At 48.3% G+C, this 21,088-nt stretch overlaps 1 protein-coding gene across 1 annotated transcript in view; it reads right to left on the reverse strand.

The window, feature by feature from the left end:
• Positions 1 to 19,161, reverse strand: part of Abhd17c (abhydrolase domain containing 17C, depalmitoylase) — a 40,365-nt gene extending 21,204 nt beyond the window's left edge. Inside the window, exon 1 of the mRNA XM_006990243.4 lies at positions 18,357 to 19,161. Coding sequence (XP_006990305.3) covers positions 18,357 to 18,919 — 563 coding nt within the window. The 5' untranslated portion in view covers positions 18,920 to 19,161. The remainder of the gene's footprint in view (positions 1 to 18,356) is intronic.
• Between the last annotated feature and the right edge of the window lie 1,927 nt (positions 19,162 to 21,088).

Genomic DNA, 21,088 nt, shown 5'->3' on the forward strand with positions numbered 1-21,088 from the left:
CTGGGCAAACAGCTTTCTCTAACAGCTGGCCACAGCTGCCTTGGGGGCTCTGACTACAGGGAAAGCTTTTCACCCTCCCCTGCCTTTGAACATGCATCTGAATCAACTCAGTCCTGCTGGCTGTCTTCCTCCCTGCTCAGCCAGGCTGTCTTGCTTTTAGAATCCTGTTGGGGAACAGGAGGAACACATAGGATACGTGGATGGTGCTGGCTCCTAACACTCCACACAAAAACTCACATCTGAGGATTCCATTCTCCAAAAGTATTAACAAGATCAGTGACAAGGGGATATGGAGGAAGCATGCTGCTCAAAATTACAAGAACATATTTACTTATGTTTTTTTTTTTTTTTTCCTTTGCAGACAGGGTCTCATTGTGTAACCCTGGCTAGTCTGGAACTCCCTAAGTAGACCAGGCTGGCCTTGAACTCAAAGGTCCTCCTGTCTCTGCCTCCCTTGTGTTGGAATTAAAGACATGTGCCATCATGTCTGGCCTTCAAGAAGGTATTTAATATCGGTGTTTCGAAACTACTCAAAGCTGGTTTTAAAAAGTTAACACTAAGCTAGAGACTTGTTCTGGCAACAGGTCACGTAGGGCAAACAACCTGGGATTAGTCTCATCACAGGTCTGTGTGAAATGACGCTGCTGAACACACAGAGGACCCAAGTTCCTAAACAAGCCTGCTTCTCACACCTGACCCTCCGGGTGTCCCACTGCTGTGACTGGCGGTCCTGCCACTGGCCAGCTCTATCCTGAATCAGCAGAACCCCGATGCAGGAGGCCCTGTCTGCTACAGGTGTCCCAGAACTGGAGCATCTGAGCTCCCAGGAACCCAAGTGAAGGAGAGCTTTGGGCTCCTGCTAGGTGTAATATCCACCACTTGGAAAGACACATACCAGGTGCCAAAGAAGGCTTTCAGGGTCCGTCACTCTATAGCTAAGGCTGGCCTGGGATTCCTCATCCTCTTCCTGTCTCCTTGTGCTGGAATTCCAGGCGTAGGCCATCATGCCCAGCTTATGCAGTACTAAAAATTGAGAACTGAGAATAGGCAAGCACTCCAACATCTGTGCTCATCTTTAGCCCCAAATAAGAATTGTATGAAAATGGGTGGGAAATGGAAAAATGAAAGAGCTAAAGCTAATAATATATACAAGACACATGTGTTTGAAATGACTTCGGTGAAGATAAAAAGGATTCAGCACACCAAGCTTTGATTTTTTTTCTGTACACTAGTCTCTGGATGAGTGCATATTCAATTATAAAGAGAAGGAACACTTAAGGAACACTTATAAGAAGGTACAAAATCATCTTTAAAAGTCAAGACATAACTAGGAGACTACCTTTCTCTTCAGCTCTCAATGAAACCTCCCGTGACACTGTCTGCAGTTCTGCTTGACCCACTATTTGCAGAGATGCACACTGGGCTTGGAGGCAGGAGAGAGAGCAGGACAGAAACCACACAGGAGGTGGATGACCACTCCCCAGCTTTTGTCCAAGGCAAACCTGGTACATTTTAAACAACCAATATACACTGATAGATGAGGTCATAAAAAGTATCAACAACCTGGTAATTCCATCAACCAAATCTCATGTCGGAGTGTGGCTCAGTCCTGGTGTACTTGCTGACATGAACAGGGCCACAGGTTACACCTCCAGCACAACGAAATAAATAACTCAACTATGGACTTGGCACTAGGACTTTTTGAGAGGAATTAAGTCCTGAGTCAAGATGAGAAAACATCCTAGTGGTCCAGTTTTCATACTTGCCAAACTGCTCCTTTCCTCCCGCAAACAAAATAAGGGGGTTACTAAGTTTGCAAAAATTCAATAGCAATCAATGACTGCAATAAAAAGCAGAAAGGCAGTCGTTTTTGCATTTGGCTTTCTAGGAACTGGCATCGCCTTCGCTTCTTGCTTTCCTGCTTTACCGTGAAGTCAAAATGTCTTCTTGTACCATTGGCATTATAGTCTATAGGGTCATTCCCATCCTCATGATTCCACCAAGGATCAAGTGACTGTCACAATAGTTTTAATAATGGAAAGGCCAAACCCATTGACAAGTACCAAGAATTTTACAGGGCACAGCCTTTTCCATCACAAGTGGCCTTGCCTCTGAATCTCTCTGGCTAATTTAAGACTAAACATGAGTGGATCAGGAGGCTCCACTCAGCGCTGCTGCCTGCAGACTGTCTGGATGGGTCTCCAGAGTCCCCTTGCTGAGGACTAAGAGCCACCACCACGTTCTAAACTTTGAGAGCAATGTACCAACAGCTAACGAGCTATGAATCATACCTCCAGCTGGGTTCCTGTGGTCATGAAACAAGCCTGTCGGGAGAAGTCCTTGGGTCAGGAAATCATCACAGAACTGCCCAGTGCCAGTCCTCTGAGCAGCTGCTGCTGAAGACGAGCGCTCTACACCCTGAGTCTACACGACTTCAATAGGGAAGGTACCTGCAATGCTAATTTAACCTCCAAAAAGAAATCAAACTGATTTTTTAAGTATTTCAATACCCCTGAAGAGATTGCAGGAAAAAGCTGGTCCCTATTTAAATGATATTATTCCCGCAGTGGCTACACTACAGGTTCGAAGTCTGAGCGAAATTAGAGCATTTCAAAATAAAAAAAATTAACTGAGTTAATCACTAACCATCACCCATTACAGGAGTATGAGTGAGTGAGGTGGAACCCTCAACTGCCCTAAGCGGGGCAGGGTTAAACACAGAAGACACTGCTTGGAAGCAACTGCCAACAGATCGACTGAGGCAGGCGGTCACCGAAATGTTAAAACAATGGCAAGAGAAATGGCAGCTGATACTTACTCCTCAGCCCCTGGCTCAGCTAAACGAGTGCTCACTGGCTCCCTCCTGAACTCCCCAAGTGGAAGCAGTATCTCTCCTGCTGTTCCCACAGAACTGTTCTCAGATCAAAGGTTTGGAAGCACTTTGAAGACTGCAACCCCTTTAGAAACACCAGGTTGATCTCTTTCAAATCTCTGAGGACTATCTATACTCTGAGCTGACTCATTTCTCTTCCTTTCAGTTTTCTTAAAAAACAAAAAACAAAAAAAAAAAACTTTGGAAACACTGGGAACAACAACTCTTTTTTTGTTTGTTTTTTGAGACAGGTTTTCTCTATGTAGCCCTGGCTATCCTGGAACTCACTCTGTAGCCCAGGCTGGCCTCCATCTCACAGAGATCCATCTGCCTCTGCCTCCTGAGTGCTGGGATTAAAGGCGTGTGCCACCACAGTTGGCAGAACAACCCTTAAAAAAACCCTATTTTACAGAGGAACCAGAAGTGTAAGGTTCAGTAAGGAGCGCGCGCACGTGTGCGCGCGCGCACACACACATACATACATACATACACACAAACACTCAGGAGCGCAAGCAACTGCTCACTGTTTCCTTCTTCCATGTGGTTTCCAGAGCCAGACATAGAATACTGTCTGTTAGAAAACAGCTATGAGTCCTGAGGGGTACTTTATAAAGGTGTTCAAAGTGTGTGTGTGTGTGTGTGTGTGTGTGTGTGTGTGTGTGTGTGTGTGTGTGTGTGTGTGCGCGCGCGCAACGTAAGCCCCTACCTGGTATTTAGCCCTGCACCAGACACAGACATACCGGGGCTCAATTTGTCCAAAGACTGAAACTTCTACACATTTTGTTTATTGTCCTGCCCAGATCTAATGTGAATACATGACGTAGAAACATACACCCACTGCACTGGCATTTGAAGTTTAGATGAGAGCAGGAGATGTGAGCCTGTGCATGACTTGAAATAAGCTACACAACTGATGTACACCAAAAGCAAAACCAAACAGTGAGCCAGGTGGTGGCGCATGCCTTTAATCCCAGCCCTTGGCAGAGGCACACAGATCTCTGAGAGTTCAAGGCCAGCTTGGTTTACCCAGTGAGTTCCAGGACAGGCTCCAAAGTTACACAGAGACACCCTGTCTGGAAAAACAAAAAAAAAACTGAACAATAATAATAATAATAAATAAATAAAAAGAAAGAATTGGACAGTGAAAAGTATAATTGGCACACAGACCTCTAAATTCTGATCTTGCTTTTCTGCGCTCAGGTTTGAGTGTCCCCCACAAGACACACACACACACACACACACACACACACACACACACACACACACACACAATGTAGAGCACCACCTGATCTGAGAACATAGAACACAGGCCCCAAGGTCAGCCCCCCTGGGGCCAAACTCTGCTTTAATGTTTAATATGTGACCCAAGGCAAATCACTCATTTTTTCCTAGTCTTCAGTTTCTATACCTGTGAAATGGGTCAACCACAGTCCCTGCTTCATAGATGTGCTAAAAATATATAATAGGTAAAATAAATGTTTTCAGCACCAAACTGCCACTTAACCAATGCTGCCTCAGCAGAATGGGTACAAAACTCTTATTACAACAAATAGAGGCACTGAGGCCCCAAGACAGCACCCGGCATCTGAGTTTTGGTGGTCACCCCGAAGCCACTGCTCCCCTAGGGTTCTGACCAATTCTGTCACTGATCTGTCATCTTTGCATGACCAATGTCAGACTAGTCAGCTATAACCTAGAGCCTTCCTTCTCACTATCTGTACTGCCTCTATCTGTAAGTCCCTTCAGGTCATCACACACGAGCCCTCCTCCAGCCGTCACCTAGCGCTGCGTCTACTGTGCGGTGAAGAAGTGGGGGTGCCACACTTGCTCACCACCAGACCAGAAAATGAGATCCTGCCAGGAGCCAGAGGGCCAGCATGGCTGCATTTCAATGCCTTTACACTCTTCCTTTGAAAAAGAACAGCCCACACAAAGTACTGACAGCAGCGGAGTGAGTGGAGATGGGTGCTGTGTGGCAGTGTCGGTAACCACTGAAAGATGAACACTAATATCACGGGTTTATTCCCATATTTCCTTACTTTGCTTACAATTGAGATTTTCCAAATCAAGTGGCTTTCCATAAATAACACGGTACGGGGGAAAGGGAGTTCCACGATCTCACAGACCAGAGGGGATGAAGCAACAGTCGAGCACTTAGTGAAACCACGTTCTCATCATTGTCGGCTGACAGTATTTGGAATAACCACAACCATTCTTACAAGTACTATAAAAGCGGAACGAGAAGGTGGCACATATACATATTGAGGATGGTAGTTAGTTCTTTGATAGTGGCTAACTTGCACCCAACACACACACACACACACACACACACACACACACACACACACACACACACACACCCTGTCCCCTCTAAGCAATTTGGTCACCTTTTTGGAATGCAGATATGGAGGTGTTGATTTTTCTAAGAAAGCAAGTTTCATCTTTTATCAGGACTGGTTTAAGGAACTGAATTGCAAGCTATCAAGACCTCAATTTTTAAGTCCTTACACCCAAGATCCCTGTACCTTCCCTGGGCTGAGGTACACTTCCACATTCAACCCTAAAAAAGGACTTCACAGAAAAAACTCTAAGACTGCACCAGCTACCTGACTGGTGCTTTTGTGGCTGGAATTAAGACGATCAAGACCTATGATCTTGAATCTGAAAGGAAAAAGGCCCTAAACATAAACCCAGTGCTTCAGATTGTCTATCCATCCACTAACGCTACCAGAGCAGGTAGGACCAGCTCTACAGGAAGACGGCATCAGGCACCCACTAAGTCTAAGAACAAGTAGTTACGACTGCGTCTTTCCTCAAGGAAGTTACATTCCCAGGAGAAGGCAGACACAGACAAGCTACTCAGAGAACAAGGGAGTAACCAAACCCAGCAGAGGCAAAATCAGAGCGATCAGAGTGGAGACATGGAAGTCTGCTGTGGGCAAGGCAAGTGTAAGGGTGGCAAGGGACCAGGAGCCAGAGGATTCTAGATAGCACATGACAGCCAGAAATGGGCAGAGAGGAGCCAAGCTTTTGGGATGGAGGGAGTCCCACTTCCGAAAATACAGGTAGCAGTCTTTCATTCTACAAGAGACAACTCCAACTCCTATCAGATCTAGATTCCAATTGTTTGGGGTGTTAACTTTGAAGTTCTCTGGCAAATGTAAAGTTAAAAGGCTAACTCAAAACTAAGAATGGACTTGAGAAGAAGCTTGTGAAAGTCCCAAGAAACACTTGTCCCACTTTCAGTTCAGAGGGGAAATAGGAAGACAGGCAGGCAGCCAGCACTGTGGAAATGAAAATGTTATCCTTCACCATCCTTAATCCTGTGGGTCTCTGGCACTTCACATATCAAAAGATCAAGAGCACACCAGGCCAGGGTGGGAGGAGGAGGGCTTTTCCAAATGGCTCCAGTGGAAGCCAGCAAGCATGCAGTCACGGAGACTGCTGTCAAAGCTGCAACGCACAGCCAGCATTGCACAAACAAAAAGGTGAGCACAGAGAACCTTCCAGGGCTTCAGGGAGCTCAATGGGACAAGGGAAGCCAGTGATGGCTCCCCAGACAGACAAGCTAGGTAGACAGAACACACACAATCTGATTCCAAGAAGTTCTCTCCCAAACAAAGAGGCCAGCCATGAGTGAACTGTCCTTCAGCACCAGTCTCTTCTGGACCTGCAGAAACACCAACCACAGAGACCCTGGAAGGAGAAAACGGACCGAAGAGAGTTCTTGCAGGGTACCCTGGCAAGGACAGTGACAGAAGCATGCGGATGCCAGCAAAAATGTCAACTCTTTTGTTTTAACTTTCTAAATTTACATTCATCCGTTCATGTGCTGTATGTTGCGGGAGGGGGGGCACCTCGTAGGAATTCTCTCCATGCACTGTGCAGGTTCCAGTGCTCAAACTTAAGTTGTCGGGCTTGGTGGCATGTACTTCCACCAACTGAGTCATCTTGCTGGCCCCAAAGTGACAACTCTTTCATGTGTTATCTTGGGCAGAGTTTCTATTGCTGCAACAAAACACCATAGTAAATTGGGGATGAAAGGGTTTATTTGGTTGACAATTCCATATGGCTGTTCATCATCAAAAGAAGTCAAGACAAGGCAGGAACCTAGAGACGGGAACTGATACAGAGGTCACGGAGAGATGCTGTTTACTTGCTTGCTCCCTATAGCTTGCTCAGCCTGCTTTCTTATAGAACCCAGGACTTCCAGTCCAGGGATGGCACCACCCACAATGGGCTGGGTCCTCCCTCATCAATCACTAATAAAAAAAATGCCCTGCAGCTGAATCTTAAGGAGGCCATTTCTCAACTGAGGTTCTCTCTTTTCAAATGATGCTAGTTTGTGTCAAGTTAACCTAAGACTAGCCAGCAGAGGTGATTTTGTTTTGTTTTCTTGTCCTGTTTGTTTTCAATAGATCCCTTTCTTAATTCTCAAACTTAGCTCTAACCCAGACCGCTCCTGAATTCCACATGTGTGCTCTACTGCTTCTTCTCCATCTCCACTCCATGTCTGATGGGCACCTCAAACTCAGACACCCAACAGCACACTCCTATGTGTCCTACCACCCTAGCCCTAGCCTCCAGCTCCACAGAAACAAGGGCAGCTTGTCTACCCCTCAAGCCTCATCCTAGTACCTATGTGTACATTTATTCATCTATTTACTTGAGACAGGATGTAGCCTAAGCTGGCCTTGGACTTGTGATTCTCCTGCCTCTGCTCCACGTGCCGGGATGCCAGCAAGAGCTGGGATTACAGGAGTGTATCCCCCCCGGCTCCTGCTGTCATTTCGGACATTGCCATTCTCCATTCTGCATCGGCAGATACTGCTGGCTTTACCTTTAAAATACACCCAAACTTCGAGCACACTACCTCATCACTCTCACTTGAGACACTCCAGTCAATTCTCTTTCTTCAATTCTCTGGTCTTTCTTTTCTAGTGGTGCAGCAGCCCCCCCATTCCCACCCCCATCCTGGAACCTTATCAAGAGCACACCCCTAAAGGGCTAACACCTACATCAAATCACATCACATCTCTACCCAAAGCCCTTCCACAACTTCCAGGTCCTGCAGGGGTCCTCATCTATTGTCTTCCTCCTTGGAACCCTTGACTTTCCCTTCCCAGCCATTCTGACTTCCTTGATACTCTGCATGTGCCAGGCACACTCCAACCCTGGACCTCTCAGCCCTCTCCTACATACAACTCTCCCTCTAACTGCTTCAGGCCACATGTCCCTCTTGAGACGAAGCAAACCCTAGCCACCCTTCTCTAATGGTCGCCACAGCCCCTCTCCAGTCCTCGAAGCAGTGTGCCGAGCTGGTTTTTCTACAACACTTTCTGTGCTCCACTGCGTGGCCATCATTATCATGAGCAGTGTTTGCCATCAGCACTTGTGAACAGAAACATCTCCAGGCCAGGATTTGCTTTGTTTAGTCAGAATGCCAGGCTCACAGAGGACACTTAACACACCTGTCAGTAAGCAGACCCAACAGGATGTGAGGTGAGCCACAAGGGGGTGGGTGTTTGAGAATTCAAAATCCTTGCAGCAGTTCAGTTCAGGTGACTAGAGGGGCAAGATGGGAGCACAGGTATGTGCCGTGCAGTGGTGCCAGTCGGAGAGGATAAAGTGAGCAAAGGGATCACGAGGCAGGCTGCTCAACAGTGCCTGCCCATCACACGATACTGAAACTGTACGGGCTGCCATAGGCGGGTGACACACAAGAACAGGGTCAACACGTATTCACCAACGCCTAAGACCAAGGCCACAATGAGCTTTAAAACCAGCAAAACTGCGCATCTATTGTATAACAGCTGAGTATGGTGGCTTATACTCAGAGGCTGAGGGATGCCATGAGTTCCAGGCCAGCCTGGGCTAGAGAGAGACCCTATCTTCAAACAACCAAGCAGTATACATACTTAAAACACAATATCAAGTCTGTCACACTACAGTGACACACTTCCCATGCTTCTCCACCCAGGTGAACAATTGCTGCAAACATCAGGGAAAGGATGATAGCTAAAAACCAGTCACTCCGCAGGTTCCTCCACTGCCTGCTTCGCAAGCTTACAAGTCCCAGTGTCCTAAGGTTTAAATCACACACCCTCACACCAGCCTTGGGATCGCCAACTCAAACGTGGCATGCCAGACCGTTCTGTTGCAGCTGTGTGAGAAGCACTAGAACACCAAGAGAACCACACAGAGTCATGACTGACCCAGGAATGGAGAGAGACCTCTAGAGAGCAGACAGGAGGCAGGGCTGTAATGGGGAAGAGGTGGCAGATCAGGAAAATGGTTGACTGCTCGGATACATGATGAAGGCGGAAAGGCGCCAAAGGGCTCTCCAGCTTGAAGCCATGAAGGCAGAGGGCTCTCCAGGCTCAGAACAAGGGTGGGCCTTCTTTACGGAACACTGAGCCTAGGTACAAGAAAAGGCCAGCGGGTGCCACCTGAGAGTGTGAACCCTCAGCTGCAGGAACCCGGGATGATCTGAGCGACACACCCATTACAGCCCAAACTCTTAGCCCTCTGTTAGCTTATTTTTAGCTCAGTATGTTCCTAATCTCGTAGAAAAACTAACATCTTCCATTAACTCCAAGTCGCTATGTTCATTTCTTAACTTACTTCATCTAGCCTAATTATAATATAAAATGTGTACAGAAGCACATTAGCATGTGAATAGTCTTTTCCTAACAGGTATATAAAAATTAAAATAGTACGTGCTGGGAGAGATCCCACAGCACAAGAGAGGGCTTGCTGCTCAAGCTCTACCCGCCGAGTTCAATCCCCTGGAACACACATCAAGGTGGAAGCAAGAACCCACTCCACACAGCTGTCCTCTGCCATCCACCCACATGCAGTGGCACATATACTAACATATACATAAGAAGAAGAAGACTGGTCTTGTTCTGTCACCGTGGACCTTCACAGTCAGCCAGTACTGCTATCACTGCACAGTTTGGCTGCATCTAGGACAATCACTAGAGTCAACTGGGGCTAAGCTGGAACTCTCTTCTGAGTTCCAACCCTAACACTACAGTGGCAGCCAGCAGTCACACTTCCCATCTGTAAGCTCATTCTCTGATGGATATATTCTGAATATAGGTCTGCTTTCCACTCTTCCCCCAAAGCAACTGCCCATACTCCACTCTAAGCATTTAGAATGTCAGGTGAAGCAGCACGCAGGGGTTCTTTGTGTTCCTTTTTGTTTGAAGATATAAGCAGTCCTGTGCTGAGAGGCAGCGGCTCAGTGTGTAACTGATACTCAGCTAACTGTCGCCTGAGCCCTGGGCTTGAGCAAGCCAGACTTCCTGGAAACAGGTTTCCAGTTTCACCATGGTGCCACGGCCCTTTAGTTCTACAGTGAATCAATATCATGGAACTTATCAATGAGCTCCGTTACACAGCCTTGAAAACACTCCCTGAATAGAAGGTGCAAGGCATTATGGGGACATTCATATTTTAAAAGGAAACATGATTCAAGTCCCATGGCCAACTTCAGGAAATGGGCAAGTGACTGCTTATGGTTGTCCCCTTAGCAAAAAGACAGCTAGAAGGTTATAAATGGCTGGAAGAGCCAAGGTTTCACTCCTGTCCTGACGTCCCCCAAAGCCTCTGACTCCTGCTGCATCTGAGAGGGCTCCCTTGTGGCTGCAGCAATACAAAGGACAGCCTGCAAAGTGACTGAAGGTATTGGGTTACAGGTAAGGCTTCTGCTCCTGGAAAGAGCTCCTTTGAGAATATAAACACCTTGGTAGGAGCACAATGCCACTGCACACTATCCTCCAAAGCAACAAATCCTGAGCCCCCTCTCTCTCTCCTCAGCTCTAAGCACACACCAAAGTGAGGCTCCACTTGGACAGCTCCTTACAGACAGGATGGGGGAATAGCCACCAGTGGGAGTGGTCTCCACTATCATCTGATACAGGATCTCCAACAGTTCTATCAACAATCCCCAGCAATGGCATCTCATTCTTGTGCCTCACTGTCTCACTGTGGGGAGGTTGCATCAGGACCTGGCGCAGGTATTATCATTTACACAGCATTATCACTTATGCTACTCAAGGGAGGCTGGAGAGAGCCACAGCATCTGAATGGCATCAAGCAACTTGTAAGTGGAACAGCCAAGACCTAAATCCAAGTCTGTTATTCTAAAGTCTGTTTCCTTCATCACCAAACACCTGAAAGCTCAGGCTGGCAGGAATGTGCCTTTCCAGGCTACCCATGAAAACAACCCTGCTTGTGTGATTCTGACAGACACTGGAAACCAGTTCCAGCTGTCAATCTCCTAAATGAAGAAATAAACCACTGGACCATCTCATGCTGGGGACCTTTAGCCCAAGCCACACAAGCCCACCTGCACTGTGTAGCTTCTGTCCTCATCTCTCTCCTGCCTTCTCTGCCCTATAGATTGTTCAATTCCATACAGCAGGCTCTTCCAGCAACCCCCCAGTGTCACCTGGTGTCTGTGGGAAGCGCCCATTTTCCTTGGCTGTTCACTACCATCACTCCAAGGTTTCCATCAGGTGCCCACACATGAAGTCACTGAAAAACAGTGACATTACTGCCCCATTGACCAGGTTTAAGGAATTAACTGTGCTCCGTTCTTCAAGGCCAAGATTCTATGTCACACACCCAGTGAATGGAAAGCAGAGCCCACTAGGAGCAGGACAGTAAATGTGAAGGAAGCACTGGCACGGTGGAGCTATGCATCTGCTCTTCCCAAGACCAACGCTGAACCTTAATTCCCACTGTACCAGAGTCAAGAGGATGGACCTTCAAGAGGTGATGGAGCAAGATGGCCCCACCCCCGTGAAAGAAAGGATGCCTTCTGTAAGAGTGGCTTATCGTAAAAGGACCCTTTCTATGCTGAATAGGATAGAGAAATCACAGGGAATAGGAGATAAGGGTAGGTAGGGTTCAGAAACACTCTTCATAGGAAAGGGCACTGTAAGCAAGCACAACATAGTGCTGCATAAATAAAGCCCCATCCACCCACCCAACTCTAGCCTGTGAGAAGCCTTCCTCCCCCTAAAGATGGCCAGCATTAAGATAATGCAATGTAAATAAAGCCCTATCCACCCACCCAACTCTAGCCCATGGAAAAGCCTTCCTGGAAGCCAAGGCAGGGTCCTCAGCACACCACAGAACCTGGTGGTGCCTTGATCTTAGACTCTCCAGGCTGCAGAATGAAAAGGAAGACATTACTCTTCTTTATAAATTACCTATTGCTACTACAACAGCACAAAGGGACAAAGTGATAGAGTGAGTGAGTTGCAGTGCTGAATTGGAACTACCTGCCAAATCCAAAAGGTCTGACCTATCTACTGTCCATAAATCCTACCTTTTCATAAAAATCAAGGGGCCCGTTACTTAGAACACCATACCAAAAAAAAAAAAAAAAGTCACTGTGTGGTGGGGAGTGGAAGAGACCTCCGGCTTCAGTATGGGGTTAGCAAAGCCAGTGCAGACGAGAAAGCTGTGATCAAGTGAACTCTGCAATCTCTACAGCCAGACTTGAGAGTCTCCCCTGGGAGATGTCTGCTAAACAGAGAAGTTCAAGGTGGAGGGAGAAGAGAGGAGGCAGAGGTAGCAAAGGGACCCTAAGGGTAAGGTCTGAGTAGACTCCGGACAGCCAGCCAACCTTCTTCCAGACTTGAAGACTGAACGTTAGTTAGAGGAGGAGTCTTCAAGAATTTCCTAAGTCAAATGCTGAGAGAAGAGCAGGCCCATGCAGGAGTTACACATTACCAGAGAAAACAGCATTTCTCCTGCAACTGGATCACAGCAGAAGTTCAAGGTCCATCGGACAGAACCAGTCAGCAGGTTTCCCTGGGATGAGGCAAGAACTCAGACTCTGTTCCCTGAAGAGGCAAAGCAGTAAGCCCAAGAGCCAACTGTGGGGAGGAAGAGGGAGCAGCCAGAGGGGGAGCTCTGTGCAGACAGGCAGGCAGACCCCGACCCTGACTTTCAGGCTGCCTTGCCTGAACACATCTGCTCTGAGGAGGAGCCACCCTCTTCTAAGGGGAGTCTCCCACTGCTCTCGGAACTAGAGCTAGCACAGACAGCTGGCCCTCTAGGTCCACAAGTTGCACACCTTCGATGATTCACCATCGAAGTATCGAAAATACAAACTGTGTGTGTACTGAACGAGACCTTTGCCTGGTCATTATTTCCCGAATTCAACAACTATTTACATGGCATTTACATTTCATTAGATATTACAAGCAATCTAGAGATGATTTAAAGGACGCACGTGGGTTATATGCAAATTCTGTGCCATTTTCTACTAAGAACTTGAGCTGTGGATTTTTGTATCCACGGGGTCCTGGAAACAGCCTCCCATGGATACCAGGAGACAAGTACATTTCCTTTCCATAAATACTACTCTGCTTTCTCCTCCTATCAAGCAGTGCTCAAAGCAGGTTCTGTCTTCGTACTACTGATCAGAATCAGGCGGAAATCCAAGGCTTTTTCCCTTACCGATTCACAGTATTCCTTCTGAGAACAAAGAGGTTACACTACCAACTTCACCAAGCTCAGAAAAGGCAACTGTGTTACTCTTAAGGACAATGACACCCTGTGAGTGCCAATTTTAAATACTATTCAAAACCACCCAAGGTGCCTTTCAAGTCCCCACCACCTATGTCAGCACAGCTTTACTGTCTGTCACAGGATGCCCCAAATCACAGATCCTAGGAATGGCAGACATTCAAGTTACCATACAGCATGTGGATACAGGTTCGGCTGCTTCTAAATTCAGTTGTCAGAGAGAGAAGCAGACAGACGATGCCTAATAAATGGTTTGCTGACTGAAATATTGGGTCTTACCAAGGCACAAAAGCTCCTTTCTCACCTCCCCTCTCTGCATCTGCTTTCTCTGTTACCAAATGATTTCCCCTCCACTGTCCTTGCCACCTACATCAAATAGAAGGCTCAGAGGTGACTTCTGTGGAAGACATCAGTAAACCCCACTAACAAACCAAATCACGAAAGCCACCGTCTGGGTCTCCAGATCAGAAGACTCAGCTAAAATACTCTGCCTACTCTGCACCTCCTTCTTGAGGGTTCCCGCTAAGTCACAGTCCCACGTCTACAGTGTGTAATCGCTCTTGCCAAGAGATGACTCCTTAAAGGGCATGCATAGAGCCTACCTAGATCCACCTAGCCTCACCCTGCCCTGCACACATCAGCCACTTTCTTCCCTCAACTCAAGCACACCACAGGCTCCCACAAGACCCCACGATCTACAGTGTCCTCTCTACAAATCCTTCAAAGCCTGCAGCAGCTGCAATTCACAGTGCACTTGTGATGTCCAGCACAGGCTGCAGAGATGATGCACCTGCATTCCTGGTGCTCACCATCAGGCTCAAGTTAGTGGCTATTCCCTATGGTCACATGCCAACTTTCTTCTTCCACACTGGGTCACACTTTCTAGCTCCTTCAAACCCTAACTCTCTCCAGCACTTTTTTTCAGAAAATATTAAAATCTTTGAAACAGTAACCTATTTCCCCAAAGAGCACATCCCCCTTTCTGCCTCTGTACCCTTTTTTAAAAAGGGATTTCCTGCCTTTAGCCATGCAAGTGGCTCTGCATGCTGGGGAGAACTCCAGCTTTCCGTTAACATCACAGTAATAACACATAGGTGCTGCACAGACAGTGGATGAAAACAGAAGACAAACGAGGAATGAGAAGAATCCTTCTTTTGTTCAACCAGACACCACAATGTCAGAAGAACAGCTTGAAAGCGGCTGAGACCACTAGCCAATGCACTGAACACCTCGCCTCCCTTTGGGTGGACGGTTGGACCCACAGATATTAAACTCTAAAGGTAAAATAAGACCTGACTCTGCAACTTCAAGGCACCGACTCAGTACTCAAGAGTGTACTCACTCAGTATATAAATGAAACACCCTGAACAAATATTTAATCAGGATCTGTATTTTAAGGCCCAGTGCTGGAGTCTGGGAACAGAGAAGACAGGGGCCCTTCCCTCCAGGAACTTTCAACTAAACAGCAGCTGTGACAATGCCATAACAAGCACAAGTCCAGGAGTGAGTACTAGCTGCAAGTGTGTTAGTTACTTTTCATTGCTGTGACAGATACTGGAGTACAGAACTTCAGGTGGATTTACTTTAGCTCACGGTTTCAAAGCCTTCAGTCCATCCAAGTTCAGCTGGCCTTGCTGCTTTTAGGCCTGTGGCAAGGCATGATATAAGGAAGAGAGGCATGAAGGAGGACTGTCCTTCCCCACCCACTGCCACTCCTATGGCAGCCAGGAAACAGGGAGAAGAGAGGAAGAGGCCAGGGCAAGACAAAACCTTCAGAAGCACAGCAGTGAATCAACTCCTCCAATCAGGCTCTCTCCTAGATTCTCACCTCCCAGTAGTCCATCTAAGAACTATAACAGATTAATCTGTTGGCTAAGTCGGGCCTTTGTGATCCCATCACTTCTCCCAAAGCTCTACTTCTGAACACTGTACTGGGGACTAGGCCTTCAACACATGGGCCACAAAGGATCGCCTAATATAACTAGGATCTTAACATGAAGGGTACATTCAAAATGCCAGCCATGAGCTCAGGAAGGGCGCAGTCCTGTGCCTGGGACACTGGGGCGGCCTAGTTCTGACTCATACAACTTATTTCTCAGGGAATAATCTACGGGCCAGGACAGAGACCACCCGGGAGGCAGCAAGTGCTCCAGTCAGTATCTGTGCAGTACGATTAACCAGGAAGTCAGAGGAGGAAAACCACTCACAAAAGACCTTGGGTTTGGAAGAGGGGTTCTGAACCAGCCCAAAAGAACTGGTACTGGGAGTGGAAGATGTCCTTCCATGGCAATGACCTCAACAGAGCTGGGAAGGGGCAGAACTGGCCTTAGCCCAGACGCCGTTACTGAAGGGCCACATAGAGTAAGAGGAAAGACAGGAGTCCAGGCTAAAGGAAGGTGGTCAAGGAACCCCGACCAGCCTCGGGGAATCAGCTAGTGTCTAGATTACCATAAGCCAGACTCATACCTTCTGAGAAATCCAATGACTACAAAAATCAGGTGGAAGCTCTCCAAAGTATCAGTCAGGAGACCTGCTGGTTGGCTGAGATTATCCTCCTGTCAGAATGGGGTGGGCGGATGAAAGCAGCACCCACACAGGCTCTGGGAAATACTCTCCACATTTCACACCCAGCACTCTTTTTTTTTTTTTTAAGTCAAATAAAACAGAACACATTCTGCTATGCAAAGCACCCGCTTTGGGGGAGGGGAGAATGTTTGTGAAACATTTGGTTCAGATATGCACAGATGAATGTGTTCGTGAAGGCATGATCAAGATGTAAAACGAGCGTCCTGCTGTAGGCAGGCTAATGGCTGGGAAAGCACAGGACAAGAGGACAAGATGTCTTCAAGTTCTGAGATTCTGGGAGGCAGAGGTGGGTGTCACACCTGTAACACCAGCACCTGTCAAGTAGAGGCAGGAGGTGATGGTCGTCTCAGCTGCATTGTGGGTTTCAGGCCAGCCTCTGATTCATAAAGCCCTGTCTCCAAAACCAGTTTTTTAAGAAACGAAAAACCAAAAACAAAATTCACACTTAATTTAGATATGAGTTCTAGTTATAACATTAAATAGACCACAAGCAAAATTTAGAGATATCATCAGGTAATTCCAATTTTAGCTTACCCCCAAACAATGCTTCTTATATGCAACGAACTGTGGAAGGTAGCTACACCTCACCTATCACCTATGTGGTAAGATAGACACACACACACACACACACACACACACACACACACACACTCAGAGTGAAGGGGCAACCCTACAAAAGGCTGTCATTTCCATAAAGACAGGCCCACATAGGAGGAATGTTCTGTAGGAATTTTATAGAAATTCCAAACATCTAGTACCAAAATGTATTTTTAATACCTACACTATGGCAGATTCTAGTAGTTCAAGATTGTGCGACATGTGCTTTTTAAAAATAACTGTGAAGAAAAAAAAACAAACCCGTGTGTTTACATATACGAAAGGCGTGTGTGTGGGCACAATTACTGAGGTGACAGGACAGCCTTGGAGAGCCAGCTCTCTCCTTCCACCTTTGGATTCCACGGATGAAACTCTGGTCACCAGGCTGGCCCTGCAAAGCAGCCTCGACTCACTGAACCATCCAACTAGGCCACATACTTCTTCCAGGCAAGGTTTTACTATGACCCGGCCAACCTGGAACTCATCCTGTAGCTCAGGCTAGCCTCAAACTTTCAGCAAACCTCCAAGCCTCCGGAGTGCTGAGGCACATCACACACCACCACTCCCTGCTAGTGACGCGTACTTTTGAAACCCTTTCCTGAACAGGTGGCATGTAACTACTTGTGGATTCTCAGCCAGTCCATCAGGACATCTGCAGCCTCGTCTACCTACATCATTTTTCAAAAGCTCCACTCCAACTGAGGATATCTCCTCCAAGACCTCAGAAGAATCTGAGCAAGCAACACACAGAGGAGATACGAAGCACTTCTCTGTTATACAAGCCATTTTCCCAGAAGCACAAGGGATAATTTATGAACATATGTGCAACACATATGGAAATAAAATCATTACTACTGGCCATGTACTTGAGCCCAGCAAACAGACTTTTCACAAGAATTATACGAAGGTCTCTAACAACAACAGTGCCTATTGTCCTTATTCTGGGGACTCGTTCCTTTGAAGAAATCCAAGCTCATTACAGACAGGACCTCAGGTACAGATGCCACCTGTGCTATAGGGATTAAGTGGGAAAGGTCACAATTACCAAAACAGGTCAGGTCACTTGGCTTTCCCACAAACCAAACATTTGTCTAAGTCCAGAGTAAAACTCAAGAGTTTTTCTGTCTTTTTTTTTTTTTTTCTTTTTTGATTTTCTTCACCTGCTCTATCCTCAGGCTAATGGCAATTTGTGTCTGGCATGTAAAAGACCCTCAATAAACACTTTCCAGTTCTATGAACGCTAACTCAAGGTCAACAGATTCCCTCAGGCCTATAAGACATCCTGTGCTAGTGGTGGGGCTTTGGGAAGGTGCCAACATCAGCTAACTTCCTGATCTCCTGGTGCCAGCTACTCTGCCCCACCAGGAGGCAAAGTCCTTGCCACACCCGACCCTCCCCTGCCTTAATGGCTGTTCAGACATCGCCCCAGGGATACTTTCTACTCGGAAAGTCTTTTAGAGGTCACCGTCTCGCCCCTGCTTTCACAGGCACTGAAAACCCCAAGGTCACTTCCATCAGACCTTTGGAGTCTGCGAGTAGCTCATCGCACAACTCAACCCAAACCAAGTTGGTTTTGCCTTTACGTTAGCACCCCCCACGGCGGCCACGTGCGTTTAACCGGAGCCACAAAGACTCCAGGCCGCGCGGGCCAGTTAAGTCTGAGCTCTCCAGCCCCGAGGGCTGGCGGTTCCGAGCGAATGCTACGATCCAGAAGCACAAGCCCGCACCCCACTCGCAGCTCGGGGCTCACCGGGTGCGCAGCGCCTGCCACGCGGCGTCGATGTCGGCATAGAGGTTCTTCTCGGAGGGCTTGCCGGAGCTCACGCCGTAGCCCGAGTAGTCGTAGGAGAAGATGTTGCAGTTGATGCGCGAGCCCAGGCCGATGTAGAAGCTACACATCTGACCCAAGTCCACGGCGTTGCCGTGCGAGAAGAGCAACGTGTAGCGGCTGGAGGGCGCGCAGCGCACGAACATGCACCCCAGCCGGTTGTCGCGAGCCGTGCGTGAGAAGAAGACCTCGACGGCGTCCAGTTCGCGCTGCGAGTACTGCCAGTCTGCGCGCTCGCTCAGGTGCAGGCTGCAAGCGCCGGGGCCCGCGCCCTCCTCGGCCGCGGCGGGCTGAGCCGCCGGTGCGGGCGCGGGGGTCGCAGCGGGCGCGGGCGCGCGCTGCTCGGGCGCCAGCACCGTGTAGGTGGGTTCGGGCGGCAGGAAGGCCAGCTTGGCGGCGATGCGGCTCGGACAGGGAGGGCAGCAGAAGAGCCAGCACAGCTCGCCCAGCGAGAAACCGTTCATCCTGGGGCCGGGCTCGGGCATCGGGGCGGCCTGGAGCCCGCCGCGGGCGGGAGGGAAGCGCAGAGAGCGCAGAGGGCGCGCGCCGGGAGCCGGAGGCCGGCCGAGGAGGCGGAGAGGCCAGGGGCGGGGCCAGGCAGGCGTTACGCGGCGAGCGGGGCGGGTCAGCGGCGGCCCCGCAGCCCCGGCGAGGCGCGGACGGCCGGGGCTTGCGCGAGGCACACAAAGCCGGCGGCGGCGGCGGCGGCCATGGCCCGCTCGAGCGCGCCGCCCCGCCCCCGCACGCTGCCGCCACTTCCGGGTTACCGCGCGGCGCGCCCCCACAGGTGGGCGGGGCAACCCATCCGAACGGACGCCCTAGTCCGAAGCAAGACTCCCATATCTGGGCGGGGCTCCCGCCTCTGGGCGGGGCTTAGCGCGTCTGGGCGGGGCTGCTCGTTGGAACGCCCTCCGGATCTGAAGCGAGGCTCCTGAATCTGGGCGGGGCTCCCGTGTCTTGGGCGGGGCTTATCTCGTCTTGGGCGGGGCTCTGAAAAAAAGAAAAAAAAGGAGTTGAGGGGCGGAGGGCGGTTGGGATTATCCTGGAATAAAAGAAGATAGGTCTGCAAGTACCTAGGGATTCGGTTCTCCAAAACCAACTTCTGTCCTTGTGGGGATTATTGAGAATTTATGGAAAAGAAAATTATTGGGAAAGAGAATTGAATGAATTAAAAATGCCTTGTTCTCGTCTATTCAATACTACTTTTTTATTTTCTTTTGGTTGTTTGAGACAGTTTAGCCTCGGCTGGCTTAGAACTCCTTGATGCTCCCCGCCTCCACCACCGAGTGCTGAGATTCCAGACTGTTTGAACAGCCTCTGCCATAACCGTGCCGGACCATCTCGCGCATGATCCCGTGCTGCAGGTGGCTGTTGCGTATGTGTGTATAGCTACACTAGTCTCTCTGTGACCACTATTACAGCAGAGCCTGGTGGTTTTTTACAACAAATGATGTTGATGTGGTCCTTCATCCCCACCTCACACACCTTACATCACCCCCTGTGGTGCCAACTGGATACTCAGTATCTATCCTCCATGATGTTAGTTTCTCTCGAATTATTTTGGCGCCAGTTTTAATCTTGAAAGACAACACCAGTTTTAATTCACTGTGGTCTTGGCCATCAGCTTCAAGTGGTTTTTCCAAATAATAACTCTCAGAGCTTTTGAAACCGTGTGAAGCGTGGTGTCCACTGGTCAGAGCCTCTGCCCTTCCCCATGGGCGTTGGCACCATGCTTCCCTTTATGGGGCAGAGAGGAAGGCATCCCAGGCAGCCAGAGTCCCAACGGGCAGTCACCACTCCAGACCTGTTTCCCTCACAGATGGCCCAAGAAGGATTACAACTTTTTTTAAGCACCCTAATATAAACTAATTTACCAATACCAAGTTCAGTAGTAACCTTGACTGAGTTTCAAAAGGCCATGTCTTCACTAAATAAATGTTTGGTGTGTTTGAATTATCAAACTGTTCCCAAAGCCTGCTCAAAAAGCCTCTTCAAGTTTGCTGGGCAAAGCTGTTCTCCCCAGAAGGCTTTAGCTTCTGGCCTTGAGTTTCCTTTTTCTCAAAAACTTGGTGAATTGTTACATGTTGCTATATTCTGCCTGCTTGTTTCTCATATTCAGGAGATGTGTGTGTGTGGTGTTTTTCATGCTGTTGTACCCACTGGGTCAGGTGCCAGAACTACAAAAGATAAGACAATCTCTGCCACAGTCAGGAAGCTCAGAGAAGATTAAAAACAGCTTTGCATGTGCATTAAACAAACTATTAACTCAGAAATGGTGACAGGAGGGTCAGAAGTTCAAGGTCATGCTCAAATACATAGTGAGCTGAGGCCAGACTGGGCAATGAGACTAAATAAATGAATGAATAAATAATGGATTTGGGGGCTTGAACTCAGGTCCTCAGACTTGAAATCATGCAGCTTTACTCACTGAGCTGTCTGGAAGACTCAGGAAATGGTTTCAGGTTCCAACTTGGTGGTGGTATTTCTGTGAGCAACAGATGTGTCATACCTTTCATGCAAATCTAATGCAGAACAAGAATAGAGGACTCTGAGAACTGAAAAGAGAAGCATCCACTCTCCTCTTGGTCAGTCTTTCTCCAGCCTCCCTCCTCCCACCTAACAGAATGGACTAGCACAGAGCTCACAAAAGGACA

Source organism: Peromyscus maniculatus, chromosome 1, assembly GCF_049852395.1.
Source record: "Peromyscus maniculatus bairdii isolate BWxNUB_F1_BW_parent chromosome 1, HU_Pman_BW_mat_3.1, whole genome shotgun sequence".
NCBI lineage: Eukaryota > Metazoa > Chordata > Mammalia > Rodentia > Cricetidae > Peromyscus > Peromyscus maniculatus.